We start from the raw sequence: 10,467 nt of genomic DNA on the forward strand, positions 1-10,467 counted from the left end.
AGTTAGTTAGTTAGTTAGTAGTTAGTTAGTTAGTTAGTTAGTTAGTTAGTTAGTTAGTTAGTAGTTAGTTAGTTAGTTAGTTAGTAGTTAGTTAGTTAGTTAGTTAGTAGTTAGTTAGTTAGGTAGTTAGTTAGTTAGTTAGTTAGTTAGTTAGTTAGTTAGTTAGTTAGTTAGGAGGTTAGTAGTTAGTTAGTAGTTAGTAGTTCGTTAGTAGTTAGTTAGTTAGTGTTAGGTTAGTTAGTTAGTAGTTAGTTAGTTAGTTAGTTAGTTAGTTAGTTAGGTAGTAGTTAGGTTAGTTAGTTAGTTAGTTAGTAGTTAGTAGTTAGTTAGTTAGTTAGTTAGTTAGTTTAGTTAGTTAGTGTTAGTTAGTTAGTTAGTTAGTAGTTAGTTATTAGTAGTTCGTTCGTTATTTAGTTAGTTAGTTAGTTTGTTTGTTTGTTTGTTGTTTGTTTGTTTTTTGTTTGTTTCTGGGGTTTGTTCAGTTTGTTAGTTTAGTTAGTTCCAAAATTTTACTTAAAGGTTTGTGACCCTGTATTAAGGTATTCTTACTTTCGGCTCTTCAAGAATGTTCTGTCTGATCCACATGTACTAAGTATAAACCACACAATAGTTGTGTACTATATTTTGTAATCAACCGCATGTTGACTAAACAATATTCTTTAAATAATCTTTTTACAAAAACAAACTGTATAAAAATCGATGATTAAACAAAATAACCACATTATTCGATTAATAGTTGAGCCATTAAGATTAAACTAAAAAGTAGAGAAATGAAGCTATACACGGCCATAATCTGGGGTCTGATACAAGTAAGTTTTGAAAACATTTATTTTGAAACGAAACACCCTAATTTTCGTAACTTTAATAATAGGTGTTGGCGAGCACAGCTTCAGCTTCAACCGAGATCATCCCAGCCAGGGATAAACTTTTTCTATACTACGAAAATAACTTAGAATTGTTTGCCAAAGAGTTTAGTGATAAAGCTAAAGGTATAAGTGAAAAAATTCTACAAGATTCAAACATACAACTGGCTAAAACACCCCTAATGAGAGAATTTAAAACTAATATTACCGAATATTTAAATAACTACGATTTGTACAAACATTTTGATCTAAACAATGAATTGCTAACACAATTTATAACAACTACCATACAATACTATCAGCAGGAACCCACCACCAATAAGGATTTTCAATATATAGTAAAACTATTGAGAAAATTACATTATGATGAGTTGCGTGATGAATATGAAGTTAAATTTCAAAAATTTATTAAAGAATATTTTCTACCCAAATTTGAAGAGCTAAAGAATGAACTTTTGCCCGATTACTCTAAGCAAAGTCAGGCATTATTGAAGTGGTACAACGATTTGAGAGAGTGCCAGGATTATAAGTGTCACTATAATTCGTTTCAACAATTCACCAGTGTAATCATATCACCAGCAAATCGCTTTTTAGCTTATATACGCAATAAGCTAGAAAACTTTTTTATCTTTTACTCCAATCACGCTTACATTATTGGCAAAGCTGTTATTAAAGATCCCGCGTTGTCACAACTTAGCCCGGCTTTTCGTGAACAATTTGTTTACGATATAAATGAGTTTCTAAGTAAATGTGAAAATAATCATGATATTCGCGAATTGTATAATTTACTGAAGTTATTTCGCGTTAATATATTGGAAAAATATTACTATAACAAGGATATTAAAATAACGTATCAAGTAGTGTTTAGAAGCCTATTTAATAATCATGGATTGCGTGAATTTCTATCTGATTATGAATTGAAATTTATTGTTTTCGTGGATACGGATCTGCTTGAAAAATATCAACAATTGAAGTCGTCTTTGGATGAAGAAGAGTTTAGACAACGAAAACCCTTAATCGAGAGGTTTGAGAATTTGATAAATATGACAAATCAGACGCAAAAAGTTGAACAGCTGGAAATGGTGTATCTTTGGGTTTAATTATGAAAAAAATTAATCGTATAACAGAAAAATTTTAATTTCGATTCAAAAACAAATTATAAAATTATAATAAATTATAATTAATTTAAATACATTTATAACGTATTATAGTTGATTATAATGAAATAATAATACATTTTAATACAATTGTGATAGATCATAAAGCATTATAATACATTATAACGGTAAAATAAATTATTTTGATACATAATAATTAATTATAGTGCAATTATAATGCCATTATAATGATTATAATACCATTATAATAGACAATAACACAATTATAATGAATTATAACACGTTATAATTGTATTAGAATGCCTATTCTGTCATTAAAACATATTATAATGCAATTATAACCGATTATAGCACTGTTATAAATATTATATTGGGATTATAACATGTTGTAATTTATTATAATGGGGTTATAATGCTAACTAAAGTATTTTAATACTTTACAATAAGTTATAATGCATTATAATGGATTACAGTGGTATTATAATATAATTATAATGAATTATAATACGTTATAATATATTATAATACCTCTAAATGAGATTATAAAGCATACTTTACCATTATAATGTATTATAATAAGTTATAATTCATTATAATTAATAATAACATATTTCAAAACCTTATTATGTTATTATAATGCAATTATAATATATTATAATGATATTATAATATTTCATAATATATAATAATAGATTATAAGGCAATTATAAGGAACAAAAAAGCATTATAATATATTATAATACATTAAAATGGGATTACAATATCATTATAATGGATTATAACACACTATAATTTATTATAATGGGTTTATAATGCTAACTATACTATTATAATGTATTATAATACTTTGTAATAAGTTATAATGCATTATAATGGATTACAGTGGTATTATAATATAATTATAATGAATTGTAATACGTTGTAATTTATTATAATACCTTTAAATGGAATAATAAAGCATACTTTACCATTATAATGTATTATAATAAGTTATAATTCATTATAATTAATAATAATAATATATTTCAAAACCTTTTTATGTTATTATAATGGATTATAGTGGAATTATAATACATTATAATGATATTATAATATGTCATAATATATAATAATAGATTATATGGCAATTATAAAGGACAGAAAAGCATTATAATAAATTATAATATATTAAAATGGGATAACAATATCATTATAATGGATTATAACACACTATAATTTATTATAATGGGGTTATAATGCTAACTAAAGTATTATAATACTTTATAATTAATTATGATGCATTATAATGGATTTCAGTGGTATTATAATATAATTATAATGAATTATAATATGTTATAATATATTATAATACCTTTAAATGGGATTATAAAGCATACTTTACCATTATAATATATTATAATAAGTTATAATTAATTATAATTAATAATAATATATTTCAAAACCTTATTATATAATTATAATGGATCGTAATACAATTATAATAAATTATAATGATATTATAATATGTTATAATATATAATAATAGATAAGAAAGCAATTATAAGGGATAAACAAGCATTATAATACATTATAATAAATTGTAATGCATTAAAATGGGATTATAATACTATACAATATCATTATATTGAATTATAACACACTATAGTGATATTATAATGTATTATTAATTATTTAAATTTCATATAAAATTCACTTTAATATTAATTTACTAAATTGACAAAATTAGAATAATGTTTTAACTAAAAATTTTTAAATAAACATTGAAATATAATTTTTTAAATAATTTTTATTCTTTTCTTTAACATTCCTTCTTCTTAAACCTTAATTTTCTTCATATAATTTTACATATTCGGCAAATGCTTCCATTTTCTCATCGTAGGTCTTTAAATTCTTTACCCTATTCCACCACTGTACAATCTTATCTCCTACAGTTCCCTTTTCGCCCTTCAAATCCTCTTCCAACTCATCGAATTTCTTAGAGAAATTAGAAACAAACTCATTGAAACTCTTTGCAAATTCATCGTCCATTTCTTGGGAACCATATTTCTTGAGAACATCTAATATAACTTTAGCATTAGCACTTAAGTTCTTTTTCTCCTCCATTTCATAGTAATGCGAAGAGAAAGTAGAATAATACTCCACTAATTTGAATAATTCTTGCATATCACTGCAAGCGGAATATTTCTCAAGGAACTGTTCAATTTTCTTTTGGAATTCCTCTACCTCGTTCGAATGGTTTTCTTTGAGTGCAGGATCTTTAAGCATGAGCTCACTTATAGTTTTGGCTTTAGTGGCATAGGTCAGGGTTATATCCTGCAGGGTATATAAAGTCATTTTCAGCAATTGTACGGAGGCAGGTAATTTGCTGTCCTTTTCAGCTGGAGCCATGGCGGCATATTGGTTTCTTTGATGGCATAAATCATGATTTTTCAAATAATCCTCATTGCTAGAAGTGGGTCTTGCTAGGGACCACTTTAAGAAAGGAATATTTAGACAGCATTATACCCAAATTAATCATATTTAAATTACTTACTTGCACTAAACACCAGGTTATTAATAAAGTACACAATATAATTTTCGTTGTCATTATTTTTACGTCTTGTTCAACAGCTGCTTAAAGAACAAATGAGCTATTATCATTTTTGCAAAGTAAGTTTGTTTAGACCTTTATTAATTTAGATTTTATTCTAATTTCAAATAAGATCACTTAGGGGTTATCAAAGCGAAATGTTTTAGTACCTAATTAAATTAAATCTTTTGTTTATAACAAAGTATTTAAACAAACACTTTGACTTAACTGAATAAACAGATATACATAAATATATGTATATTAATATTAGGGGTGTATTTAAAATAGCCGAATTAGCTATAGTCATAGTCTAGTCATAGTCTAGTCATAGTCTAGTCATAGTCTAGTCATAGTCTAGTCATAGTCTAGTCATAGTCTAGTCATAGTCTAGTCATAGTCTAGTCATAGTCTAGTCATAGTCTAGTCATAGTCTAGTCATAGTCTAGTCATAGTCTAGTCATAGTCTAGTCTAGTCATAGTCTAGTCATAGTCTAGTCATAGTCTAGTCATAGTCTAGTCATAGTCTAGTCATAGTCTAGTCATAGTCTAGTCATAGTCTAGTCATAGTCTAGTCATAGTCTAGTCATAGTCTAGTCATAGTCTAGTCATAGTCTAGTCATAGTCTAGTCTAGTCTAGTATATAGTCTAGTCATAGTCTAGTCTATAGTCTAGTCATAGTCTAGTCATAGTCTAGTCATAGTCTAGTCTATAGTCTAGTCATAGTCTAGTCATAGTCTAGTCTATAGTCTAGTCATTAGTCTAGTCTATAGTCTAGTCTATAGTCTAGTCTATAGTCTAGTCTATAGTCTAGTCTATAGTCTAGTCTATAGTCTAGTCTATAGTCTAGTCTATAGTCTAGTCTATAGTCTAGTCTATAGTCTAGTCTATAGTCTAGTCTATAGTCTAGTCTATAGTCTAGTCTATAGTCTAGTCTATAGTCTAGTCTATAGTCTAGTATCTAGTCTAGTCTATAGTCTAGTCTATAGTCTAGTCTATAGTCTAGTCATAGTCTAGTCTATCGTCTAGTCTATAGTCTAGTCTATAGTCTAGTCTATAGTCTAGTCTATAGTCTGGTCTATAGTCTGGTCTATAGTCTAGACTAGTCTATAGTCTAGTCTAGTCTAGTCTAGTCTATAGTCTAGTCTATAGTCTAGTCTATAGTCTAGTCTATAGTGTAGACTGTAGTCTAGTCTATAGTCTAGTCTATAGTCTAGTCTATAGTCTAGTCTATAGTCTAGTCTATAGTCTAGTCTATAGTCTAGTCTATAGTCTAGTCTATAGTCTAGTCTATAGTCTAGTCTATAGTCTAGTCTATAGTCTAGTCTATAGTCTAGTCTATAGTCTAGTCTATAGTCTAGTCTATAGTCTAGTCTATAGTCTAGTCTATAGTCTAGTCTATAGTCTAGTCTATAGTCTAGTCTATAGTCTAGTCTATAGTCTAGTCTATAGTCTAGTCTATAGTCTAGTCTATAGTCTAGTCTATAGTCTAGTCTATAGTCTAGTCATAGTCTAGTCATAGTCTAGACTATGACTAATTTATAACTAGACTATAATTTAAAAGAGCACACTTGACGGATGTATTTTTACACACTTTAAAATATTTTATTGAAAACTGTTTGAACATTAGGTTAAACCTTAACGCTACTAAAGATTTCGCACAGCTGATTTTGACACTCGAACTTGTTTTCTTTATATAATTTCAAAAATTTAATCAACTCTAGAAATTTATCCTGATAAACCTTAACATTCTTGGCCGTATTCCACCATTGTATAATTTTACCGGGAAGTTCACCCTCTTCATTCTTCAAGTCCTCTTCAATGTCATCGAATTTCTTAGCAAAATGGGTAGTGAAGACATAGATGTTGCTTATATATTCCTCGTTCAGAGTTTCACAGTCATATTTCTTGAGAACATCTAAAATGATTTTGCCATCTACAGTAAGGTTCTTCTCCTTCTCCAATTTATAATATTCTAAGGTGATTGATGCATATAAATCCATTAAATCAAATAATTCTTCCATTCCATTGCAGTCTGCATAAATTTCAAGAAAATTTTCTATTCTTTCCTTGAAATTGTGCACCTCCTCTGAGTGATTTTCATTTATAGCTGGCTCCTTAATCAAATGTTCACTAACGCTTTTGGCTTTTCGGTTATAAGTTATAGCTGAATCCTCAAGGTAAAATAAAGTCATTTTCAGCAATTGTACGGAGGGAGCCATTTTGCTATCATTTACCGCAGGAGCCATGACAGTATAGTTTTGTCGTTGATGGCATAAATCATGACTCTTTAAATAGTCCTTATTGGATTCAAAGGATGTGGGTTTAGCTGAATAACACTAATAAAGAAGTATCATTTTAACAGATTCTTTAACAATTAAATAGAACTGTGTATCCTTACTTGCATTAAATTCCAAGAGATTAATAAAATACACAATATTTTTTTCATTGCTAAATTTGTTGGCGCGATTATCAGTTTGCAATTTGAAATACTAATGACTGATAAACGGTGAATATTCACGGCTAAAGTTATGTGATTTAAACAGTCATTTTCAAAGATCAATACAGTATTATCAGTGTGCTACAGTCCAGTATAAGTTAAGTACAAATATGGAACAGTATTGTAATTTTTATAGCTTAACATAATGGCCAAACTAACAGTAGACTATGACTAGACTATGACTAGACTATGACTATGACTAGACTATGACTAGATTATGACTAGACTATGACTAGATTATGACTAGAATATGACTAGACTATGACTAGACTATGACTAGACTATGACTAGACTATGACTAGACTATGACTAGACTATGACTAGACTATGACTAGACTATGACTAGACTATGACTAGACTATGACTAGACTATGACTAGACTATGACTAGACTATGACTAGACTATGACTAGACTATGACTAGACTATGACTAGACTATGACTAGACTAGACTATGACTAGAGTATGACTAGACTATCACTAGACTATGACTAGACTATCACTAGACTATCACTAGACTATCACTAAACTATCACTAAACTATCACTAGACTATGACAAGATTATGACTAGACTATGACTAGATTATGACTAGACTATGACTAGACTATGACTAGACTATGACTAAGACTATGACTAGACTATGACTAGACTATGACTAGACTATGACTAGACTATGACTAGACTACTAGACTATGACTAGACTATGACTAGACTATGACTAGACTATGACTAGACTATGACTAGACTATGACTAGGACTATGACTAGCCTATGACTAGACTATGACCTAGACTATGACTAGACTATGACTAAGACTTATGACTAGACTATGACTAGACTTCTGACTAGACTATGACCTAGACTATGACTAGACTATGACTAGACGTATGTACTAGACTATGACTAGACTATGACTAGGACTATGACTAGACTATGACTAGACTATGACTAGACTATGACTAGGACTATGACTAGACTATGACTAGACTATGAATAGACTATGACTAGACTATGAACTAGACTATGCCTAGACTATGACTAGACTATGACTAGCCTATGACTAGACTATGACTAGACTATGGCCTAGACTATGACTAGACTATGACTAGACTATGACTCGGACTATGACTAGGACTATTGACTAGACTATGGACTAGACTATGACTCGACTATGACTCGGACTATGACTAGGACTATGACTAGACTATGACTAGACTATGACTAGACTATGACTAGACTATGACTAGACTATGACTAGACTATGACTAGACTATGACTAGACTATGACTAGACTATGACTAGACTATGACTAGACTATGACTAGACTATGACTAGACTATGACTAGACTATGACTAGACTATGACTAGACTATGACTAGACTATGACTAGACTATGACTAGACTATGACTAGACTATGACTAGACTATGACTAGACTATGACTAGGCTATGACTAGCTATGACTAGACTATGACTAGACTATGACTAGACTATGACTAGACTATGACTAGACTATGACTAGACTATGACTAGACTATGACTAGACTATGACTAGACTATGACTAGACTATGACTAGACTATGACTAGACTATGACTAGACTATGACTAGACTATGACTAGACTATGACTAGACTATGACTAGACTATGACTATGACTAGACTATGACTAGACTATGACTAGACTATGACTAGACTATGACTAGACTATGACTAGACTATGACTAGACTATGATAGACTAGACTATGACTAGACTATGACTAGACTATGACTAGACTATGACCAGACTATGACCAGACTATGACCAGACTATGACTAGACTATCACTAGACTGTCACTAGATTATCACTAGACTATGACCAGACTATCACTAGACTATGACGAGACTATGACTGGACTATGGCTGGACTATGAGTAGACTATGACTAGACTATCACTAGACTATCACTAGACTATCACTAGACTATTACAAGACTATCACTAGACTATTACAAGACTATCACTAGACTATGACGAGACTATGACTGGACTATGGCTGGACTATGACTAGACTATCACTAGACTATCACCAGCCTATCGCTAGACTATGTATGACCGGACTATCACCAGCCTATCGCTAGACTATGTATGATCAGACTATGATACTCATGACTGTTGTAGGTTATCATATGGTCGACCACTTCTCATTATACTATTGTATTTGTTTTATACTACAATTCATAGATAACCTCTTGAACCTTTATAAAATAATAAATACAAAATTTAGAATTAGAATCTCATGATATTCAATGGAGTTTGAGAATAGTTGAAATGATATCGAGAAACCCGTATGGGATTAGTTTAGTAAATTCATGACTATAACTGGTTTGAAAAAGAAAATGGTATAGTTTCCAGTGAAAAACAACTATTTTTAACAAAAAAAAGTAATAATGGACTATCCCAATATAGTAAATATTTCATTGTCATCTGGAAATATTAAGCACAATCATAACAAATTTTTTTTATAATAAAAATCATACATTCAAAGCATAAACAAAATAAGTACGTCTAATATTTTCTTTCTGATAACCTATGAAACTGAAAACAAATTGATGAATTGAAAAAGTATTTAAATAGAAATAAAATTCAATTTGCTGTTAGTCCAGAAAAACATCAAAAACCATAAAAAATGGAATGGCATAAAGTGTTCTTAATATTTTTTGCCATAATCCTAGTGCAAGTAAGCTAAATGAAGTAATTTTAAATAACGAGCTTTTAAAATTCGCTCTCCCTCAGACCACATACTGTAAACCTAGGGACTACAGTTCAGCCGAAATTGAATGGGCCAAAAATGTAGTGAACATAAATCCATCAGCCTCCGAAAAACTGCTAATATTTGTTGTCGACAATTTAATGACCATACCCAAAAAATACGCAGCCAATGCTGTCAACACTACCCGATATTTACTTAAAGATGAAGCTCTTGAGGACATTAGTGAAACCGAAATGCGTGAGTTTAAGGAAAAGCTTAATATAGTATTACATGAATATGATCCTTCGGCGAGAAAAATGAAATCTTATTACAAAACTATGGATCATTTTGTCAATATGGTTGATTATTACTATGGCCACCATGAACCGAAATACTCAATTATTGTCAGTCTTTTGGATAAATACGATTGTAAAAATGTCGCCATGAAACTTAATGATCATTTAGATATATTTTTTGTTGAATTTATGAAAATGTTTAGAGAAAGGAAACATGATATGAGTGAACCGTTATTGGATTGGTATGATCGATTTATAACTTTAACGGATATGCAGGAGAAAATGAAATCAATAATTGAATTTGTAGATCTTGCTTAAGATAACAAATAAAGAATTTGCTCAAAAAAATTGTGTAAAATTGTTTAATGTAAAACTAATAAAATTACATGTAAAAA

At 29.7% G+C, this 10,467-nt stretch overlaps 4 protein-coding genes across 4 annotated transcripts; 2 read left to right on the plus strand and 2 right to left on the minus strand.

The window, feature by feature from the left end:
• Positions 1–716: 716 nt before the first annotated feature.
• On the plus strand, positions 717–2,530 carry LOC119614647. Its single transcript, XM_037970765.1, has 2 exons — positions 717–809; positions 872–2,530. The coding sequence occupies exons 1-2, from the start codon at positions 771–773 to the stop codon at positions 1,961–1,963; spliced, it is 1,131 nt and encodes a 376-aa protein (XP_037826693.1). The 5' UTR covers positions 717–770; the 3' UTR covers positions 1,964–2,530.
• Positions 2,531–3,752: 1,222 nt separating this feature from the next.
• On the minus strand, positions 3,753–4,821 carry LOC119614644. Its single transcript, XM_037970762.1, has 2 exons — positions 4,515–4,821; positions 3,753–4,453 (listed from the first exon to the last, which is right to left on the minus strand). Exons 1-2 carry the CDS (start codon positions 4,566–4,568, stop codon positions 3,803–3,805), a joined length of 705 nt encoding a protein of 234 aa, XP_037826690.1. The 5' UTR covers positions 4,569–4,821; the 3' UTR covers positions 3,753–3,802.
• Positions 4,822–6,126: 1,305 nt separating this feature from the next.
• LOC119614645 lies at positions 6,127–7,124 on the minus strand. Its single transcript, XM_037970763.1, has 2 exons — positions 6,949–7,124; positions 6,127–6,886 (listed from the first exon to the last, which is right to left on the minus strand). Exons 1-2 carry the CDS (start codon positions 6,994–6,996, stop codon positions 6,179–6,181), a joined length of 756 nt encoding a protein of 251 aa, XP_037826691.1. The 5' UTR covers positions 6,997–7,124; the 3' UTR covers positions 6,127–6,178.
• Positions 7,125–9,603: 2,479 nt separating this feature from the next.
• On the plus strand, positions 9,604–10,420 carry LOC119614646. Its single transcript, XM_037970764.1, has 2 exons — positions 9,604–9,764; positions 9,821–10,420. Exons 1-2 carry the CDS (start codon positions 9,714–9,716, stop codon positions 10,388–10,390), a joined length of 621 nt encoding a protein of 206 aa, XP_037826692.1. The 5' UTR covers positions 9,604–9,713; the 3' UTR covers positions 10,391–10,420.
• Positions 10,421–10,467: the final 47 nt, after the last annotated feature.

The sequence above is a fragment of the Lucilia sericata genome, unplaced genomic scaffold (assembly GCF_015586225.1).
Source record: "Lucilia sericata isolate MDLA Ls3-8-SP2 unplaced genomic scaffold, ASM1558622v1 Contig003198F_arrow, whole genome shotgun sequence".
Taxonomy (NCBI): Eukaryota; Metazoa; Arthropoda; class Insecta; order Diptera; family Calliphoridae; genus Lucilia; species Lucilia sericata.

Bases quoted from the DNA above. Each gene is read 5' to 3' on its own strand.
- LOC119614647 (XM_037970765.1), top strand. From the start codon at position 771: ATGAAGCTATACACGGCCATAATCTGGGGTCTGATACAA. The intron at 810-871 runs GTAAGTTTTGAA...CTTTAATAATAG, and splicing joins TAATCTGGGGTCTGATACAA to GTGTTGGCGAGCACAGCTTC.
- LOC119614644 (XM_037970762.1), bottom strand. From the start codon at position 4,568: ATGACAACGAAAATTATATTGTGTACTTTATTAATAACCTGGTGTTTA. The intron at 4,454-4,514 runs GTAAGTAATTTA...CCTTTCTTAAAG, and splicing joins TAACCTGGTGTTTAGTGCAA to TGGTCCCTAGCAAGACCCAC.
- LOC119614645 (XM_037970763.1), bottom strand. From the start codon at position 6,996: ATGAAAAAAATATTGTGTATTTTATTAATCTCTTGGAATTTAATGCAA. The intron at 6,887-6,948 runs GTAAGGATACAC...CTTCTTTATTAG, and splicing joins TCTCTTGGAATTTAATGCAA to TGTTATTCAGCTAAACCCAC.
- LOC119614646 (XM_037970764.1), top strand. From the start codon at position 9,714: ATGGAATGGCATAAAGTGTTCTTAATATTTTTTGCCATAATCCTAGTG. The intron at 9,765-9,820 runs GTAAGCTAAATG...GCTCTCCCTCAG, and splicing joins TTGCCATAATCCTAGTGCAA to ACCACATACTGTAAACCTAG.